The sequence below is a fragment of the Biomphalaria glabrata genome, chromosome 2, assembly GCF_947242115.1.
Source record: "Biomphalaria glabrata chromosome 2, xgBioGlab47.1, whole genome shotgun sequence".
NCBI lineage: Eukaryota > Metazoa > Mollusca > Gastropoda > Planorbidae > Biomphalaria > Biomphalaria glabrata.
This window is the reverse complement of record NC_074712.1, coordinates 24332225-24354978: the sequence shown is the minus strand read 5'-3', so window position 1 is coordinate 24354978 and position 22754 is coordinate 24332225. Positions and strand designations below refer to the sequence as shown.

Genomic DNA, 22754 nt, shown 5'->3' with positions numbered 1-22754 from the left:
GGGATTGAGACTCCACAAGAACTATATCACCGGCGTCCCTCTACCCGCTAGAGCGCCACCTCCAGCTGCAGAACCTCAAGCCAGGACACAGACAGCTGCGACATCAACAGGAAAACCAGCTAAGTCAGAGGACAAAGTGACATACTCTCTTATTAGGTGCAAGAGTGATGATTAAACATAGTATTCACTAGAGATAGATGCAAACCCTCCCCCTTTTTATTCTTATATGTATATTTATGTAAATAAATATTCTTTATTTTAACTTTTGTATCTTTCTTTCATTGCTTTGTCTCGTTGCGTGTCTGCTCCCGATTCATATGCTGATAGGTTGGTGTGTGATAGCTTTAAAAATAATCATCCCCTAGACATTAAACGCGCCATACACACGTCACATTTCCTCCACCTGTCACACCATCTGACATCCGCCACAATCTGTCTGAGTTTGTTGTGGGTCTCAGCTTCCCACCGATCTTGCCACTCTCGATAGAAGGCAGAGGCAATACTCTGTCTCAGGTCCGAGCAGGAAATTTGAGTTCCTGACACCGCGTGAATTAGGGCTCTCTTTGCTTCTCTTTCTGCGGCTTCGTTTCCCTCAATGCCCACATGGGAGGGGACCCGATGAAGGTGACATCCCTATGGTCGGCTGTTATTTGGTCCAACAGCTTTAGGCTCTTATGTTCCAATAGAATGTCATTCTTATCCGCCCCAAAGCTTGCAATGCAGGTTTGGAGTTGGAGAATATGATCAATTTTCTACTTTCTGATATTGCATGTAATTCGGCCGTAATGATGGAGCATCCATCGGGGAGTCTACGGGAGATTGTTTTGTTCCGAAAGGAGCAGGCACACGCGACCTTTCAATCCATTTTGAATCCGACAGTGTAAATGGTGCCACAACCTCCGTAGCTCTCCTGCAGTTCCCTAAAGTGGACTTGTAGTATGCGTGGGTCAGTATTTTCTTTTTTGAAATTAAGGAGGGATAAATTTAACTTGGGTTTATTCATCATCCAAGAAAGGTTCTGTGAATTTTCTATTTTAGAAATTTGGTCAATGGGTGGGGTTAAATTTTGGATGGATTCTCTCATTCGATGGCCGAACGGCTGTATGACGTTAGGACTTCGATCGCATAGTTCTACATCTGTAGGGTTATATATGGAGTCGAAAGCAGGGTTCGTGGGGTTGAATTTTAGCTTGACTATATACTACATTACGAGCTTTTTCATTCTTACGTAAAAGAAAAAAAATCCACTACGTCAGAATTGTACAGTGGAAATGAAGAGGCCTCAAGGCCAATTATGAGAAAATGCAGCTACTGATGGACTCTGAGACTCCTGTAGCTGTCTACTTACAGGAAACATTTCTGAAGCTACCGTGCATACAGCAGGAATGTTGAGGGTGTAAAGGACAGCGTACCCCATGAGAAGGTAGAACTACAGACCACACTACAGGCCGTAGGATGACCCTACACAAGGTTACCACTTGCTGCAGCCTGTATCTACCACCAGGAGCCCCATTAAACCCAACAGACATGAAGGACCTATTTAAAAATAACTCCCTCGGCCTATTAAATTCTTGTGCATTTCAATGCCTATAACACTATGTGGGGATACAAAAACACTGACACAAGAAGTCGTGTGCTGGAGGATATCTTCCTCCAACATGATTTATGCATACTTAATGATGCATCACCGACCTACTTGCACCCAGGAACTGGATCTCTCACGTGCATTGATCTCAACGTCTGCGTCCCAGGACTTCTGGACGATTTTAAATGGTCAGTTAGCAATAATCTACGGGGAAGTGATCACTTCCCAGTCATCATTACTAACAATCTCCCCTCATTGGGGCGTCCTCAGCGGTGGAAACTGAATAAGTCCGATTGGGAACAATTCCAAAAAGGATGCTCCGAGGATATCAAAGAAAATATCCTCGATGAACAGAACCCAGCTGATACCTTTGCTAGCAAGCTACTTAGTATAGCCAGGAAAGTTGTACCCCTAACCTCCGCAAATCCAAAACAGTCTAGCAAACCATGGTTTGATATAGCTTGCAAAAGTGCTATTGGCGATAGGAAAAAGAACTGGCTGCATTTAAAAAGAATCCTTTTCAGGAAAATCTAAAGCAAAACCATGGAAAGAATGATAAACAATAGACTGGTCTGGTACCTTGAAAGAAATTAAAATCATCTCCAACTACCAGTGCGGATTCCGGCAGGGACGGACAACAACTGACCATCTGGTAAGGCTGGAAGCGTTCATCAGGAATGCATTCCTTGGACGAGAAATCTAGTAGCTGTATTCTTCGATATAGAAAAGGCCTATGATACAACCTGGAAACATGGCATTCTACGTGACCTGGAGCTTATGGGGCTTAAGGGACACATCCCCTGCTTTGTGAGGGAATTCCTAAAGGACCGGAATTTTCAAATTCGAGTGGGCTATTCCGCTTCTGACACTTATGGTTGTGGAAATGGTTGTACCCCAAGGCAGCATTCTCTCAGTGACCTTGTTCAACATAAAAATAAACAGCATTATAAATGCTGTCCCCTGGCATAGAATGCTCTCTGTATGTTATTGACTTTGTCATTCTTACATCTGGCAAAAACATGAACACTTTAAAAAGAAAATTACAGTTATGTTTAAATAAAATCCAAAATTGGGCAAACGATAATGGTTTTTAATTTTCGGACACCAAAACAGTATGCATTTTTGTAATTTAAGGGGACTCCACCCAGACCCTAAACTATTTATACACAAAAAAGAAGATCCCTGTTGTGAAAACTACAAAATTTTTAGGCCTCACCCTAGATTCCAAATTTAATTTTCTCCCCCACATTAAGGAACTTTAGAAGAAATGCCAAAGGTCATTAAACATACTTAGAGTACTCAGCCATACGGACTGGGTAGCTGACAGAGATACCTTGCTGCCGCTATTTCCGATCTAAGTTAGACTACGGATCCATAACATATGGAGCAGCAAGGAAGTCGTAATTAAAAATACTGGAACCAATACAAAATGCTGCCCTGCGTTTCTGTCTCGGCGCGTTTCGTACATCACCTATCTCAAGTCTCCATGTGGAGGCTGGAAAACTCCCCATGAACATAAAAATGAAAAAGCTTGCAATGCAGTATATAGTCAAGCTAAAATCCAGCCCCACGAACCCTGCTTTCAACTCCATATTTAACCCTACAGAGGTAGAACTATACAATCGAAGGTCTAACGTCATACAGCCGTTGGGCCTTCAAATGAGAGAACCCATCCAAAATTTAACCCCACCATTTACCAAATATCTAAAATAGAAACCCCACAGAATCCTCCTTGGCTAATGAATAAACCCAAATTAAATTTATCCCTTTTTAATTTCAAAAAAGAAAATACACACTCAAGCATACTACAAGTCCACTTTAGGAAACTGCAGGAGAGCTTCGGAGATTGTGGCATCATCTACACTGACGTATCCAAAATGGATGGAAAGGTCACGTGTGCCTACTCTTTTCGGAACAAAACAATCTCCCGTAGACTCCCCGATGGCTGCTCCATCATTACGGCCGAATTACAAGCAATATCACTTGCATTTATGGCCGTCAAAGCATCAGAAGAGGAGAAAATTTATAATCTGCTCCGACTTCAAATCTGCATTGCAAGCATTGAGGCGAATGAAGACTGACATTCCATTGGTACATAAGAGCCTAAAGCTGTTGGACCAAATAACAGCCGACCATAGGGATGTCACCTTCATCTGGGTCCCCTCCCATGTGGGCATTGAGGGAAACGAAGCCGCAGACAGAGAAGCAAAGAGAGCCCTAAATCACGCGGTGTCAGGAACTCAAATTCCCTGATCGGACCTGAGACAAAGTATTGCCTCTGCCACCTATCGAAAGTGGCAGGACCGATGGAAGGCTGAGACTCACAACAAACTCAGGCAGATTGTAGCGGATGTCAGTTGGCGGCCCACATCTAAGGGTCTGACAAGGCGTGGTAGCACGACCATGTCTAGACTTAGGATTAGCCACACCTACTTCAGGCACTCTTTTGTGCTGAAGAGAGAGGAACCCCACTTTGTGAGTACAGTGACTCTTGTCTCACCGTGGAACATATCCTCATTGATTGCCCCAGATACCAGGATGTCAGGGAGAAATAAATTATTTAGAGCACACAAGTTAAAACACTGTTCGATAGTGTTGATCCTTGGAAAGTACTGGGCTTTATCCGGGAGGTGGAGTTGTCTACGAAGATCTGATTTATGATTTGTGAACATATAATATTTACATTAGATTTTTACCAAATTATTAAATTTTTACTACCTTTACTATTTTAACTGTGAATAGACCTTGTTTTTAATGATTTAACTGTATAGAATTTAGCCCTTGTTATATAAAGGGAGAGTGATCCTTAAAGGATCCTTAAACTCAAAATTCAAACTCTAAAAGCTATTGAAAATTTGATTAATCTTTAATTTTCGTTTCGAAACATCGCAATAGTTTTAAGTATGAACGCAATAGATTTAATAATATATAATACATTGTTCCGGATGTTTGAATAAATAGTAAGAGAAAAAGAGATTTGGAGATAAATGTAATACAGTTAATTAAGTTTTTGGGATGGTCTTGTATAAAAAATTAGATGTACCACAGCCTTGTGGACAGATTTTCATACCATACTTTGGTGTTTGGAAGTTGTTTTCCTTAAAAATCGGAACATAATATTAACAATAATTAGATTTTATAACGTTTTAGCTAGAAAATTAAATGTTCTGTAAGAGAGAAGTAAGATTGTACATAAAAATAGAGTTTAAATATTTCTCATAAAAAATCCGGAACAGCATTTATTTGGCGTTAGTAGATTTTTCATAAAAAAATTAGGAAATTTTTCGTGACGATTTGTAAGTAAATGTAATGTAGGTCGATTTCTTTTCAAAACAAAATCGGAACATTCTTCATCAATTAAAAAACTTTTGTTATATTTCAGCAAGAAAATTAAATGTAGAATAAGTCTAAAAAGTGATTTTCAATACTCGTTTCTACTAAATTACTTTCTTTATTGTTTTAAATCCTGAACAACCTATTGTTTATATTTTTTAAATTTGTTTAAAGATGAAAATACGAAACAATTTTATATCGATGATTAAACTATAGTAACGTATTGTCAAAGAATATAAGTGTAATATTAGTCAATTATGCGATTTCAAACAATCATAGTTCATTTTTTATAAAAGAATATCCGGAACATTTTTACAGTTAATTTTACAGTCAGTATAGAGATTTTGATTTAGCATTTATTTGCTATTTACATTAAAAAACGGAACAACATATATAATTGATGATGTGTTTTTGCAACGTATAAGCATGGTAATTAAATGTAATATAGGTTAGAAGAGCAAACAAACATTCATTGGCATTGATTAGTTTTGCACAAAAACATCCGGAACAATCAATTATAGATACTTAAAACTATTATGATGTAAAAGGTTAAATCATATTTTCATTAGCTTGTAGAGTTTTTTTTTACTTAAACGTGACGGACAGACCGACCGACCGACAAAACGCACAAAAATAAGCCTCTTTTATTCTGATGGGGCATTAAACAAAAAATAAATAAAATCTGATTATTTAAAAAATTTTTAGGGAACTGATAGCACCATGTCTTGCTGATGCTTGTCACGCTACTGCATGAAAGTCGCTGCATAAAAAGTCAATTTTAAAAATGTGCGTGATAGTTACATGCAAAGTGCATTCTTAGCCTTTAAAAACAAACATTAATGTTTTCTTTTAATTTTAATTGACCAGAAAAAAATACTTTTAACTAATACTTATATTTGTTGTGAACATTTCTAATACATTTTGTAAATATATTTGACTTTGTGTCGATTTATATTGTCTTTCTTTGTAAACATATTTTAACATTACATTTACGTAATTGTTTTAGAATTGGTGTATTTTTATGAAAAAATCGCTTGCATAATTAATTTTATAAACTAAAGGTTTGCTTTTAGAAAACCAAAAGTAGCCTTTGCACCTAAATTTTTCAAGCCGCATCTTTTAATTTCTCTTCTAGTTTTCGAGATATGAGTGTGACAGACGGACATTTTGCACAAACCTAATAGCTGTTTTCCCCTTACGGGGGCCACTAAAAATTCTGGCAAGGTCGGGGAGTCTACTATTTTTCCCCTAACGTCAAGAAGAAGCTATTTTATGGTACAATAAACGTCTTCCGCAAGAATGAAGGGTCACAATGTAATAAAGATTAATTATGTACACACACACTGGAGTGATCGTTAAATGAACTTGTGTGTTACCCGTGCTTGTAATCGTGCTAGTATTTGTAATCGTGTTCGCATTATCGTAGTCTATGAATCGTGACCAGTCTGTACTGTGTTATTGTGTGTATCAGTCGTGTTTTATTGAAATAAAGCCTTGCTTCTAAGGTTATGAATTGACTTAGTATATTACAATTTATTTCAATAAAACCATTCTTAAATGGACAAGTTTTTGCGTCCCAATAGACTGGATGCTGATCCTAGTTCAACTAATGCTTCAGTTACATGGAAACATTGAATTTCTTATTTTGACAGATTCGCAACGAAGGTAGGGGCTAGTGAAAGCGAACAGTTTGACCTGCTATGCAACTTTGTGTCTCCATCCTTATATCAGTATATTTCTACCTGTTCTAAATACTCAGAAGCAAAATCTATTCTTGAGAATTTATTTGTGAAGGCCCCTAATGAAACATTGGCCAGACATTTGCTTGCAACTTGCAAACAAGAAGTCGATCAAAGTCTTGATCAATTTGTACACAAGCTGAGAGTGATGGCCAGAGATTGTCAGTTCCGAGCTGTCAGTGCTGACAAAAATAAAGAGAGGACGCCATACGTGATGCCTTTGTTAGCGGCATGCGTTCGAGTGTAATTAGACAGAGGCTACTTGAGAAAAGATCCCTTGACTTGAAAATGGCTTTAGATATTGCCAAGACTCTCGACATGGCCCAAAAAGAATCCAGTTCGTTTAGTACTCCGTCTCAATTAGTAGAGTCATCTCTTTCGTCATCGGCAATCTCAACCGAAGAAATGGTGGACTCAGAAACAATCGCAACAGTGAATACTAAATGTTTCTTTTGCGGAGGTAGTCGGCATCTCAGAGCGAAATGCCCTGCCAAAGACTGCATGTGTCATTCTTACGGGAAAAATGGACATTTTTCGAAGGTTTGCAGGTCTCGCAACACTCCTATAACCAAAACAAAAGTCAAAACATCTCCTAGCCACGAGATTGAAAGACAATGTTGTAAAGATTGTAGCTGCATTAAGGACTCTACACATCTAACATCACTAATTGCTACTTCGTCTGTACCTGGTTTAACTAAATCAACAGTACACATCTCTGTAAATGGCGTGAACCTAGCGGGGAAAGCTACATTTCTTCAAATATACCAAGAGAGTACGATTGGTCAGTGACACGTTCAAAGCACAAAATTTCTATGGCGTCATCTCAACTGTCAAGCGTCACAAGAGGCCACATGTTTGCATCGCTAAAATACAAAGGGGAAGTTTACAATCAATTCAAACTTTCGTTACTAGATGAACTTTGCACTGATGTAGTGCTTGGGTTAGATTTCCTCGCATTACACAAAGAACTGATAATTCCATTCAACGGTGGTCGACCTGCATTTCATGTCTGCTCGCTCAATGGTGTTAAGGTAGAGGCACCACAATTGTTTGCAAATTTATCCCCTGATTGCAGACCTATTGCTACTAAATCTCGTCGTTACTCCTTCCAAGACACACAATTTATTAAAGCTGAAGTTGAGAAATTGATACGAAACGGTATCATTGAACCTTCCAAATCACCTTGGAGAGCTCAAGTCCTTGTCACGACCAATGAGCGGCACAAAAAGCGAATGGTCGTTGATTATAGCCAAACTATAAATAGATTTACTTACCTGGACGCTTACCCCATGCCTAGAGTGGATGAAATGGTGGAGAAAATTTCCAGGTATGAAATCTTTAGCACATTGGATCTGGAGAGTGCTTATCACCAAATACCTATCCAACAGAGCGAAAAGAAATACACAGCCTTCGAAGCTTGTAGTAAACTCTACCAGTTTTGCAGAATACCCTTTGGGGTCACTAACGGTGTAGCTTGCTTCCAGAAAACCATAGACACTATTATAGAAAAAGAAAAGTTGTCTGACACGTTTGCCTATGTCGACAATGTAACAATATGTGGTACAGATGTAGACTCCCATAACAAAAATCTGTTGCATTTTCAGAAGGTAGCTCTGGAATACGGAATAACTTTCAACGAAAGTAAAAGTGTATTTGCTACTAAGAAGGTAAAGCTGCTTGGATATGAAATATCCAAAGGGCATTTGAAGCCGGACCCTGATAGATTTCAAGCTCTGCGAGATTTGCCACCTCCAAAAGATCCGAAGTCTTAGAAAAGGATTGTAGGACTTTTGGCATATTATGCTCACTGGATACCAAATTTCTCCGACAAAATGTATCCTATAATGAAAAATCGAATTTTTCCTGTACCTACAGAAGTAAAAACAGCGTTGGAAGACTTGAAAGAAGAATTGCAGAAAGCAGCGATTTTCACCATAAAGTATGACCATCCTCTAATTGTGGAAACTGACGCTTCTGACATCGCAGTAGCTGCCACTTTAAATCAGGAGGGAAGGCCTATTGCATTCTTCTCTAGAACTCTTTCACCTACTGAAAGGCATCAATCTGCCATAGAGAAAGAAGCCACTGCAATAATTGAAGCCATACGCAAATGGAAGCATTATTTGTGTGGCAATCATTTTACCCTTATTACGGACAAGCGGTCTATTTCATACATATTTAAAGACACTCATGACAAGAAAATTAAAAACGATAAGATACAAAGGTGGAAATTGGAACTGGCAAGCTTCAAGTTTGATATACAGTATAGACCTGGGAACGCCAACACAACAGCAGACACCTTGTCTAGAGGGCACTGTGCAACCATGACGAAACAAAGTAGCCTGAGGACGTACCATGACTACCTGTGTCATCCAGGTGTCACTAGACTTCTACATTATGTCAGGTCAAAGAACTTACCCTTCTCGGTTGAAGAGGTCAGACAGACCATTCAACAATGCAGAACCTGCAATAGAATTAAACCGCTATTCTATACAGAATATCTACATTCTAAGGGCATAGCCACTAGCAGGACAACGCCCTACAATGCCAAAGGAAATGGGCAAATAGAAAAGCTGAATAAAACATTGTGGCAGGCTATTTTATTAGCATTGGACTCAGGGAATTTGGAACTATCACAGTGGGAATCTGTGTTGCCCCAGGCACTTCACTCAATTCGATCATTACTGTGTACTTCTACTAATGAAACTCCACACGAACGGATCTTCAAATTCAACAGAAGATCGCCAACGGGAACATCCTTGCCTACTTGGCTACAGAACCTAGGCAAAGTATTACTAAAATCCCCTGTAAGATCTTCAAAATTTGACCCATTGGTACAAGAGGTTGAAATTATTAGCTGCAACCCACAGTACGCCCATATACGATTTCCAAACGGCCGGGAGGAGACAGTGTCGCTTAGGCACCTGGCGCCGAAGGAAAGTTCCACGAACGACTATTTCGAACCAGAGAACGGTATTCTGCCTCATGAGGTCGGTGACTCTTTGGATATCTCACCAGGGAGTCGCTACGTGCCTGAAACTATCAGTAATTCACAGAGTCCCACCCCAATGATGTACAACCAGCCAGAAGTCATCAGTGACTCACAGGGGAGCCACCCAGTGCCAGAGGCCTATATTGACTCGAGTCCCGTACAGGACAGTTACGACTTGCAAGGAGAAAAGTCTACGCCAGAGATTACCTCCGGATCCTTCCCTTCATACGCATGGTTATAACCTAAGACCCAGAAAGAAATAAAGGAGGGGTGAATGGAGTGATCGTTAAATGAACTTGTGTGTTACCCGTGCTTGTAATCGTGCTAGTATTTGTAATCGTGTTCGCATTATCGTAGTCTATGAATCGTGACCAGTCTGTACTGTGTTATTGTGTGTATCAGTCGTGTTTTATTGAAATAAAGCCTTGTTTCTAAGGTTATGAATTGACTTAGTATATTACACACACACACATATATATATATATATATATAGATAGACAGACAGACAGACAGACAGATAGATAGATAGATAGATAGATAGATAGATAGATAGATAGATAGATAGATAGATAGATAGATAGATAGATAGATAGATAGATAGATAGATATTTACCCGGGGGAGGGAGAGAAAACAAATCCCCTTTCCCGAAAAAAATCCTGGCTACGCCCATGATATATATATATATATATATATATATATATATATATATATATATATATATATATATATATATATATATATATATATATATATATGTGAGTGTGTGTGTGTACGTAATTAATCTTCATTACATTCCGCCCCTTCGTTCTTTTGGAAGACGTTTATTGTATACTAGATTAGGTTCTTCCCGGAGTCTTTCGACTGCCAATTCTAGGCAGCATCAACTCAATACCAAGTTTGTCTGCAAGCAGTCTCACCTTACGTGGCATGTCATCCCTGAAGAATTCCACACATGTTCAAGTTAGTATGATTATGCCAATTAGACTGCTAATGTGCTGAGCGGCCACTATGTTAAGTTGGACAAACTGCAACATCTGGGAAACTGGTTCAAGAGCAGATGAATAATTGACGACAATGAAAAGACAAATCAGAAAAAAGCAGCACTTATTACACACATGCAATTAGTCTGGTTTCACGCAGCCGTTAGTTTAAGATCCACCTAACAGTAAAAAAAATCTTCTCAAAGTTGTGACTGAAAGCACAAATGGATTCGTATTTCTCAGTCCATTGTGTATCAAAAGAATAAGTAAATTTAGCACAACGCTCTCGCTTGGGACTGTTACGGAAGACATAGTCTTCTTGATAATACAAACACCATTAGGTATATCTGAAAAGTAATTCTGGTCATAGATAACAAGGTTAAGTCAGTGAGACGCGCAATGGTCAAAGACTGCTTTAGGATATTTTTCACGACTCCTACCGTGAACACAGTTTTGAATGCTAGCCATCACGTGGCAGACATCAAGGCCTTGGCCGAGTAGTTTATCCATAATGTATTCTTTGATAATGACACTAGACAAAAGCCAATGAAGTCTTCCCGAACACAATAACCATCAACAAACCGAACGCCCAAAGACAGAGCCTAAGATATCTGCAGTTTCATCGACAAAATACCCAGCAGTTAATTCACGATCACGATGTTTGTATTTTTTGTTTCTTCCTGCTGCCAGTGCTACGTTTTGACTCGGACGACGGTGAAGAAAGTTGTTATCTCCTTTGCCATCGTATTCTGGTGTACTTGTTTAACCTGCTATTTATTTATCGAGCGCTAACACCAACCACAACTCCGCAAGATGACTACTTTCTTCACTCTTGTTTAAAGAAATTTTAAAATTTATCACATCGAAAGACAGCTGGAAAGGATTACTCCTCCAATACAAAAAACAAAAAAATAAAAAAACATCTATCTTATTCTAGGCCTTAATTAAATATAACAATAACTATAATTATGTACAAATGGAAAACAATCGTCACGACTAACATGCCATAGAATATTTCATTCCCTTTATGGTCGGCCATCAATAATGGCTCGAAAGTTAAGGTAGGGTTGGAGCGTCGGGATTTATGCTATCACCCCCCCCCCCCCCCGTCTCCAAATAGGCGAACACACCAGAAGGGGAGCGACATAGTACCGAGAATGGTTAAAATATCAATAAGCAGCTTTTATCACATAGATATGTGACTAATTGTGTTAACAAACTGTGATTTTTTACAAAATAAAAAAAGAGGATCACCCCCCCCCCCTCTCGAAAATTAAGTGTCTGGGGGCAGAATCGATGATATCGCCCCTCCGCCCCATCAAATCGGCCTACAGGGTGGCGGTATAATAAAACAAGGTTAAAATAAAAATAATTAGTATATATTATTATCATAAGAAAAGAATTCGTATATAAATGGTGGGATTTCTCTACTAAAATTCGTCTGGTTGGCGATCGCCCCTACCGCCCCCCCCCCCCCCCCGGATGAGCCAGTGTAGTTGGGACCCAACTTGCCATATTAAGGTATTTTTTTCTTTCCCTTTCTGCCACGTCTGTTCTATTATCTTCTTTTCTAACAGCTCTTCTTGGACCTGGAATTTCTTTGATAAAGTGACCTTAAACTCTTCCTGTTATTTATTTTTCTTCGCTGAGATGGCTGCATACTTTTCCAGAATTTTACGAAATTAGAACAGAAATGCTCTTCAAATTTCGTGAAAAAGGTGGAGTGCCAAAAGATTTGCGAGAAGCAAAGATTGTCACATAATAATAATAGAACTAAGGCGACAGAAGAGACTACAATAGAAGTAATTTTCTTTCATAGCATGTTTTTCTCATCGAGTGGTACTACCACAGCTACAAAAACTTGTCCACCCAGAGTCTCAACAGTGGCTTCCGCTCTCGGAGATCTGCAATTGACATGATTCCTCTTTCTACATACATTTCGGCATTTTGTTCTCTAAATGAATAGGAATATCACTTTGGTTTTATTAGCAGTAATCGTTTAATTGACCCCTTTTGAATATAGCAAAATGACAATAGATCTAGATTTATTTTTAGTGCTATTAGTTTGTGTTTTTTTTTTAATATCTTTAATCAGCGCCTAAAGGGATCCTCCGATTGATCACCACACACTTTTCAGATTTTGAATCTATATATATCTATGGTTCGTTTTAAACTTTTTATATATATCTTTTAATCATAAGAAAAAGAATCTTGGACACAGACCTAGATATAGTAACGAATCTAGGGCAAACACTCAATGAAGGACCAAAGTGAAGAGATAAGTATTGTTTATGACATTTGATAAAAGATGTAAGACGATCACAATAAACATAAATGTCTAGGTTGGCTATGAGTTTATTTAGATGGCCTGCAGGGTTCACTAGCTTGCTGCTAACACAGGGTGACAGTGCCGCTCTCTACCTTCTCGTTGTCTCCAGAACACTAGTCTACATAAACTACCAAGAATGTCTTCCACTAACAGGAACGACCCTTTCCACAGTTTCCTCACACGACTTCTTCCTGACTTCTGCTTCTCACCTGCTGACCTTTCTACAACTCAGGCGATTCTAACCAATCTCTAGTTCTGCTTCTCCATCTACTTAGCCGGAATCAACTGTCAACCACCTCTTGTTCATTACATCTCTGGAACAGTGCACTGGTGTGAACCAGCGTAGGAGTAAAGATATAACAATATATTAGACCTAGACTGGACGTGTCTATCTCTTAACACTAAACAAAAAGGTGAAAAACGTGCGTATTGCTGATGCAGTCACTGATATAGTGCACTAGAAACACTTTAAGAAAATAATAATGTTATAAGTAAAGCGAATGCATGAATTTATGAAGTAATTTTTTGTACAAACCTAAACTATACAACATATAATACTAATCGTTCATTATAATATTTCGTCCGAGTGATTGAACATTGTAAATAGGAGAACACTCGTCTCAAAATTATTAATTTGCAATCTAAATCTATAAATATCTAGGTTATCTATTTAAATCTACAATATAAAATCATAAGATGGTTAAAATTAACAGGCTTTAATCAGATCTAGGATTGTCTAAAAAATTATCTCAGTGGAAACTAAAAGGAAATGGTTTTATTTTATAGATTCCCGTCAATATATAGTTTTGTGATTATAATATTTAAAATCATCAAAATGGGATTGCACTATTTCTAAACTTTGGAAACTTAAGATAATTACTTTTCTAAGACAAGCAAGGTTACAAAGACAGTTTGTGTTTAAACACAAACTCAAAATCGTCCCCTGAAGTGGTCCACCCAGCCAGGTAAAATGGTTGTAAAATGGTTTACTTATTTCGGATGTTCCTTCAGAGTTGAAGATAAATACTTCCTAGTCCAAACCTCCCGCAGGACGACGGGGGATGGGAGCGGGCAGGGTTTGAACCCGGGACCATCGATAAGTCCGAACGACAGTCCAGCGTGCAAACCGCACGACCAGGCAGACATCCTGTGGTAAAAAGGCAGACTTCAATATTTTCAGGAAGTAAAAAAAAATTCCTTAAGTTAAGTGTTCCGAGGTGAGGTGACAGCTCTGTAGTCCACGCGATATAATGAAAAACTACTTATTAATTGTTGTTTTAAATCATGTTCCACTTATATGCATAGTAAATAGATTTTTTCTCTTTAAAAAAAAAGTAAACATTTTTTTAATTGTAAATTTAGTAGTTAGTATGATAGAGCTTACATAACTTTGCAATACAATTGTAAAAAAATATTTTAGACCAAACATTTAATGCCATTTGCATGAATGTGTTTAAGAATGGTAAATGGATATCTCCCTAATTAAAACGCCTCCCTTGTTTGTTATTATTAATAAGATTTTTAGGGTTAGGGTTAGGGTAAGGGTTTTCTTAAAAGAAAAAAGTAGCCGTTTCATTAGAATGATCTAAAATATTATGATGTCTGATTTTCACTAACTTTTCTAATTTACGAGATCTAAACGGGACGATCGGACGGACGGACAGACATTCCACCAAAAACTAATAGCGTCTTTTCCACTTTCGGGGGCCGCTGAAAAAAAGGGGAATTTTTTTCAAGATTCAGGGCGATTCATAACAAACGAATATTCCCATTAGATTAGACTAAAACCTTTACTAAAATCACTAAATTTAGAAACACTTCAGGATAGAAGACTTAAAAGTAAAGTAGCAATTATACATTAAACAATAATCTTCAATTACAAAACCAAAACCAAATAAAATACTCAGAGAGACACAAAGATACATGGAAATTCCTTATGCTAGGACAAATTTGTGCAAATGCTCTTTCTTCCCTAGTGCTATTAAAGCATGGAATGGGTTGCCTGAGTCAGCAGGAAAACCAATGACTTGGCAGAATTTATGTGCATCTATGACTAGATTGACCTTGGAACACGTTTAGGACGTAATCACCTACCTTTTTGAAGGAACGTCTATATTTCATAAGATAAGATATATAGGTCTATGATCTAGTCGCTAGACCTATCTTTTAAATGCTATTGGGATTAGTTTTCTTTTTAATTTAGACCGCGTCTAAAAGGAAAGCGGAACTGATGTAAGGCATATAAAATGTTTGTAGACTTAAGAAACAAGTTGCTTTAAAATATGGAATTTGTGTGATATTTTTTATGCTTTACTAGACAGATATTACCCTCTGCCCGCGGGTCTTAACTTGCGTATTGCTGATGCAGTCACTGATATAGTGCATTAGAAACAATTAAAGAAAATAATAATGTTATAAGTAAAGCGAATGCATGAATTCATGATAAAAAAATATTATGAATGGAGCTAACAATAGCTAATTCACGCGCTTTTAAGAGTAGAGTTGCACTCATTTAAAAATGCTTTAGAAAAAAAAATAATGTTAATTTGATTAAAATATGAAACGAATGGACTATAATTAGTATGTTCGTTTGTCAAAGTATAAAACTATCTTTCCGAAGAGAAGTTCTATCATCTTAGAGTTGAATTAAGAGTTTTAGACCTAGGAATGGAAAGATGTGTAACATAAAGTAACATTACGTATTGTCTAACGATAGATTGTTCGTCAGGAAATCTAATTCGCAGGTATAGGGAACGAATTGTTGTAAAAAAAAAAGCTTTAGAAAAACAAATTTGAAGGTTAATTTTATTAAATAATGAAATGAATGGAGTACAATTAGTATGCTCATGTGTCAAAGTAAAAAACTGCGCAAAGCGTAGTTCTTAAAATTAGATCTAGATCTAGATCCTTTCGATATTTTCTCATGTAAACATGGCCTAGATCGATGAAGTTATAATGCTTTCATAGAGTTGGTCAACTTTTTTTTAGGGTCTTTTAAGTTTGTTTTAGGGCTACAATACATACACTACGGTCCCAATTAGTACCCAAGGAACATTTAAGCCAAGTTTTATCAAGGTTGATCAAACGGTTTTGATTGCTATTCGGCACATACATACCAGCATACATACGCCTTACATTCTACTTTATAGTATAGAATAGATTTTTGTGTACGTAAACTCTTTTTCAAGCTCTAAGGGAAGTCCCATAATAAATCTTTTCTGTCTTAGAAAAGAAATAATGCAAAATCATTTCTCGGATTTTCTTTAGAATGGGCTATTAATCAGAGAACTATATATTCACGCTAATATATGAAACAGAGCCATTTCCTTTTAGTTTCTATTGAGATAATGTTTCAAAAATCCTAGATCGAAATAATTCATGTCTTGTGATTTTAGTCATCTTATGTACATTTAAATAGATTGATTTCATAGATCTAGATCTTTCTAGATTATGTATTTAAAAATTGCAAAATAATAATTATGAGACGAGAGTACTCTTATTTTTGATGAATTACTAGATCTAGATCATAGACTTATATAAACTAAATATCTAGACTGGACATACAGATTCTTTAACACTACAAAATAATGTCGTGAAAATTTATTAAAATGTTGGATCAAGGCGTTGTTTTGTTAAGTAGTTAAAAGAAGTAAAGTTGTCTTTTTTAAACCCTAACCTATGTAACATATAATTAACTTATATGTTACATACAGGACCGCCGCTACCTATTGTGCAATTTGTGCACTGCACGCAGGCGACCAAATTATTATTCCAATGTTACCTTTATTATTTACATTTTTTATTTAAAACAAAATTACTGAAATATTTCATATTTTATATACATTTTAATTATTCCATTATCCTTTAAAAACTATTTGAAAAAAAAGATATTTATACATAAGAAGCTATTTTGGAAACTTTTAAAAAGAAAAATGAAGCGGCGCGCGAGGGATTCCCAAGGGTTTTTCCATGGGCGCCTACATATTTCTCACATTGAATTTTTGCAGGTTATCAGTAATATTTGTTTCGGATGACTCTTGCAGAAGCAGATCAGTCAAAACATTTTTTTCTTCTTAATATATTACATATAAATATTATTGTTTAGTCGACTACTCTGCCCTATAAGTAGTTCTAGTAATTAAAAATTAATGTTAAAAACGGCGAACAAAATGCTTTCGTAGTAGCTATTAATCCGTGTCTGAATATTACCAATGTTTACAAATTCGTTTCATCTTCTAATAAAACCTTGTCAAATGTAAACCGTTTTTGCAAGAAGCGTAGGCCTATGCAACAGTATGGGTTAATGCTTTTGGAGGATAACATTTCAAAACGTCTCGCTATTGTGATTCTTCTGGATTTTGTTATCTGAGATAGGTAGAATTTCTTTCGACTATTGCATTTCATTATAGTAATGATTTGTTTGTGAAAAAATGTCCACTACAGAGACGTCTTACTTAGCACAAAGATGATCTTATTTTAAAAAAAAGATCACGCCCATTACAAACGTCCGTGTGCTATATATAGGCCTACCTAGAATGTCCCTCGAATAATACTATTGACCAGGGCTGCCTTTTTATTACTGAATTATTTTTTTAATAGGATGAATAGTGCATTCTAAAAGAAAACTAATTAATATTGGCCTTTTTTGTATTCTTTCTTCTTATTACGAGAAAAAGTTGTAAATGCTAGGAAAAGAACTTAAAACACTTAACGCCGGGGCCCGACCCGAAATCAGACCCCTTGCCGACTTTTGCGAAACCTGCCGAATGTTCAATTCTATCTCCAAAAAGAACTTTCTACAACACTTAAAAATATGTTGGCAACACTGTTTCCAAAAAACAACAGACTCGTTTTGCATCGCTCCACTAGATCCTCAGCTTCTATGGGGGCTCGAACGAAAATTTTGTCATGTCCTGGGTTACCACCCGGAAATGTTTGAGAAACACTCCCTTTATGTTTTTTTATTTCACGTCATTGTAAAAGTGTACTTAGGGATATTTATTTTATGTCAATTCAAGAAAAATGTTCAACGATCAGTTGCTTCATTTTGTGCTAGTGGTGTGTTGGATAAATTTGTAGGCGCCTCCAAATTCGTGTATGTCGGAAAATTATTGACACAATGCGCATCTCTCAAAAATACAATCGTGATAATCATTATCAAAGTTTACGAAACGTTGAAAAAGGTTCACCGTCAAAGGCTTTTGTTTTTCGAGTCATTTTATTTATATTATATGGTCCATGTCGGTTGTTTTAGAAATAAATAAAGACATTACAGGTTCAAAAGAAGTAAATAATTAGGGTCATATTAATTCTGCAAAGACACTAATATAAAGCAGAAAGAATTTTTTTTAAAATTGCTATTGAAAAGAAAATAACAATAGAAGCAATTCATTAAAGAATGCATGATTTTGAAAGGCAGCCTTAGCAATCCTTTAAAGAACGATTTTAAAATAGTTTATATGACACACACACACAGAAAGGTTAATTAATAAAGGCAATTTTAAAATTGGAGTGAAATAGAAAATAAAATCCTTGAAATTGTATAAGCACAAAATACTTTCACAAAACATTAGATTGAACACTAGATATGTCTCATATCGAGCTAATCACTATTATTATTGCTTCTGATTTTATTATACCTCATGTTGCAATAAATGAACATTTTCTGATAGAACTGGAGAAGGATTTTGTAACGTCGCGATAGAAAAAAAAAGCAATGTTAAGATTGAAATAAAACATCTAAGAGGGCATGTGAGATACGACAACGGTGCGAATATGAAAAGTAAAAAAAAAAAAGAAAAAAAAAAGGAAAGATCTACAAAAATGGATTTAAATCAACGATCGCTTTTGGTCCAGTGTCCATCTCAGTCGTAATACATTACCTTTTCTTGAAAAAAAAAAAAGGGGGGGGGGGCGGCATTTTTTAATTTCACAGGCAGGTGGCCACAACCCTCGCGGCGGCCATGGTTACTTAGGTTAGGGTTGAAAAAAACAACAACTTCACTTCTTTTAACTACTTTACAAAACAACGCCTTGATCCAACTTTTTAAAAAATATGCACGATCGATCTATCGCGGATAAGAATTTATTTCCGGTTTCCAGTGTAGTATAACCATAGACATAAATAAATATAGACTGGAAGTAGGAAGTTATTTTTATTTGGGGGAAGTCAAATATGTTTTATGTACTATATCTATGTGAAAAAAAAAAATGGCGGCAATTGAGCTATAAATTCTAGGACTAACATTTCAGCCAATATATAATTATGATCTTTAGTTTTGAAAAGTACAAAACTGCCATATTCCCAATGTTTTGCCTTTGTTTCATAATCATAGACATAGGCAAATATATATAGGTTTGTGATGTGGATCTATATTTGTTGACATATGGCTTCTTTATTAATGTATGGCGGTCGTCTTATCGATTCAAATTGTTAGAATTAGTTTTTAGTCAAAAAAGTCAAAGAAAATAAACAGAACGTGCTCTAATGTTCGTAGTTCGATAGGCCAAGGATAAATTCTAAAGGTTGAAAAAAAATTGAATATTATACACAGTAACTTTCAGTTTCAGTAAGTCAGAATAATTCAGTATCACTGTGACTGTGACTGTGACTAATTTAATATTGATAGATCTAAATCTAAAAAATATGACTAATATTTGTAATAACTAGGTCTAATACTTTTCATACTTTTTACTACTAACTATTAAACTAGTCAGTCTATCATCTATGCATGCAGACTATAGACTAGATCTAGTATAAGTATAGATTATAGATCTAGTGACAATCTAGTCCTAGACTATTTATAAATTTATATACTAACTATAGACTAGACTATACAGATTACAATTATAGTTTATAGTATAGTAGTATAGTACTAGTAGTAAGTAGTATTTTTTTACTATAGTATTTATATAGACTAGATCTAAATCTAGTATTTAAAACTATTTATAATTATTTTAATTATCTAAATTTAATAGAGATATAATAATACAGAAGGGGTTCTATCAATTATATAGGTTATGGCTGAAAAAAAACAACTATAAATACTTTTAATTTTACACTGCTCACAACTGCTGTATAACTCATACAAACTTATCTTTTTCCAAATTTTTCCCATAATATTTTTTACTTTATCGTCCAGTCTATATATATATATGTCTATGAGTATAACATATAAGTCTATGATCATGATCTAAAAATTAATTATATGTTACATAGGTTAGGGTTGAAAAAAACAACCTTTACTTCTCATAACTACTTTACAAAACAACGCCTTGTTTCAACTTTTAAAACAATTTTCACGAAATTTTTTTTGTGTTAAAAAATTTCCATGTCCAGTCTAGGTATAGTATAAATAAGTCTATGATATAAACATAGGTATTTATAATCTACTACTTCTTCACGATAGGTACAAATAATCGACGAAAAATGAATTAAAATAAACTTTGGTGAGTGATGCAATTTCTACTAAGGAAAAAGATGTAATGGGAATTGTATCATTGGAAAACTTTAACAAGATTACAAAGAGAATTTGTATTATTACAAAAACTAAGAGGCGGCTTCCATTCATAGATAATTATTAGGTAGAGTTGAGCTCTTGAAACTGTAAGCCAGAAAAAGCGAACAAGAGCTCACTCCCACCGGCCTGATTGAACAATGTGTTCTGTCTTGCGGAGGGTCTTACTCGTGTCTATTTTGACGCTGTCATTTCCATTGACACAGTCACTCAGGACTGGCGGACTAGATACGTCCGGCCCCGTCCACCGGGAACCTTCCTATCTTATACTAGACTAACCTTGCGAGACACACACTTTATGAAACGGGCCTAGATGTTGACTAGGTTGTGGGTTTACAACCCTGCACAGTGCAATGGGAATAGTCTCGCACCCTTGTAGTTTTGTTCCGCAACCCATTTGGACTAATCTTTTCCTCTTACGATCGTTTCCACCCGGGCGCCACCATGAGGCAGGGTAGCATGCCCGGAGTGGCCCACACCAGACACAACTATGGATAAGGTTTATTCAAAACATGGACTTGTTTTGATTGTCTAAAGTAATACAGTTTAAAGAATATTTTTTTTTACTTCCGAAATAAAAACTGAACAACCTATTATTAATAATTAGACTTCTAGACCTTTTGGCAAGAAAACTAAATGTAATTCAGAAGTTCGATTTCAAATAATCATCAGGCGTTGATTTTACTTGAAGACAATGTGAACAACGTACCAGAAGAGCTATTTAAAAAATCTTTTAGCGTTGTTTTTCCATTTAGCTGTATCGATAAGATTTCTGACTTATATTTCATTTAATTTTTTTTTTTTTTTTTGGCCTAACATGAGAAATCAGCTTTTTAATAGCTTTTCTAGTTTTTTTCAATTTAATATAACAGTTGGGATTCGAACTCGAGTCCCTGTTATAGACTTACATTCCCAGAAGACTTTTATTTTAAAATTGGTGTATTTTTTTATGAAAAAAATGACTTGCATATTTAATATATAAATTAAACGGTTCGCTTTTTAAAAATAAAAAAAGTAGCTGTTGCATTAGAACTAGTAAGATCCACACTGGATCTCAAATATAATTTGAATTTCTTATATAGCATTTTAAGTTTTTGCGATCTAAACGTAACAGACGAATGGAAGGACAGACAGACAACACAAAACTAATAGCGGCGTTTCCCCTTTCGGAGACCTCTAAAAAACTAATACCGGTACTGTTATCATTGATTTTCTCAAGGTGAAGAGCAAGTTCACAGAATCATTTGGCGTCCATTTTGTTTTTGTACCACTGAAAATATTACGAACATCATTTTTTTTACAAAAATATTGCCTTTGTGAATAGTCTAGTGAATAGTCTAGTGAATAGTCCAGTGAATAGTCTAGTGGCTATAAATGAGGCGTTTTACGTTAATCAACCAGAACAAAACAAAACTTTGGAGCTAATAATTCAGTGACAAGAAAGATGTACACCGCGATTGAAGTGGAATATTTGTTGTTATTTTTAATGATCGAAACATTTACTTAATAACAGAATAATAAACATGTTGCCTAATTTTATATTAAAAGGACAATGTGTTGTTTAAAAAATGACAAATACCTATACATCAGAAATAAAAAATGCTTTACTTTGCGACAAGCATATCCTGTGAATTAAAACACTCCATAAAACCTTTATGTTGTGCGACAACATCAGAAGACTACAAGAATATAGATCTACATCTAGTCTAAATAAAAAAAAAAGCCACTCGAAGAGTCTTGTCACTTATTCCCGCGCAGCTCAGATCGCGGATGTTCTGAGGCAAGAGGGCATCGTATGTCGAAAACAAGAAGCAGTTTAATCGTGGATATCAATGCCCATTGTATAAATAAAAAAAAACATGGCTCAAGTAATGGTATTACATTTTTGAAGTGGGCATTACACTGAAGTGCATATACTCTATTATGGGAACGCGATACTTCGATCACCCGTCATATCGTTCACTGACAACTAGTTCACATACAGCTCGTTTACCGACAAATAGCTCACTGACAAAACGTTTATTATATAGTAGCATAGTGTAGTAATCTCGTCGCGTGGTTCATTGGTTTACATTAAAAGTACATACTAGAGATTGATACATTGTAAACTATGTTGCTATTATTTTCAAAAAAATTTTAAAATAAAGTTGATTGCTAGAACGACACAAGATGGGGATTAATCCAAGTTTTTTTGTTAATTTTCTAAGCATGAGGATATTATCAGATGAAAAATTAGATTTAAAAAAAAACACCAAGATTACAAAGAGGGTTTCTGTTA

At 36.0% G+C, this 22754-nt stretch overlaps 1 protein-coding gene across 10 annotated transcripts in view; it reads right to left on the bottom strand.

The window, feature by feature from the left end:
• LOC106068207 (uncharacterized) overlaps positions 1 to 22320 on the bottom strand; it is a 251871-nt gene extending 229551 nt beyond the window's left edge. For 2 of the 10 annotated variants that reach the window (XM_056019734.1, XM_056019740.1), the window contains exon 1: positions 22085 to 22243. Coding sequence is in view for 3 of the 10 variants with exons in the window: in XM_056019735.1 (XP_055875710.1) it covers positions 22085 to 22122 (38 nt within the window). In the remaining 7 variants the exon portion in view is untranslated. Of the gene's footprint in view, positions 1 to 10567; positions 10702 to 13168; positions 13287 to 22055 lie in introns of those variants that run through there. The other 8 variants (XM_056019743.1, XM_056019744.1, XM_056019732.1 and 5 more) reach the window with 8 other exon arrangements.
• Positions 22321 to 22754: the final 434 nt, after the last annotated feature.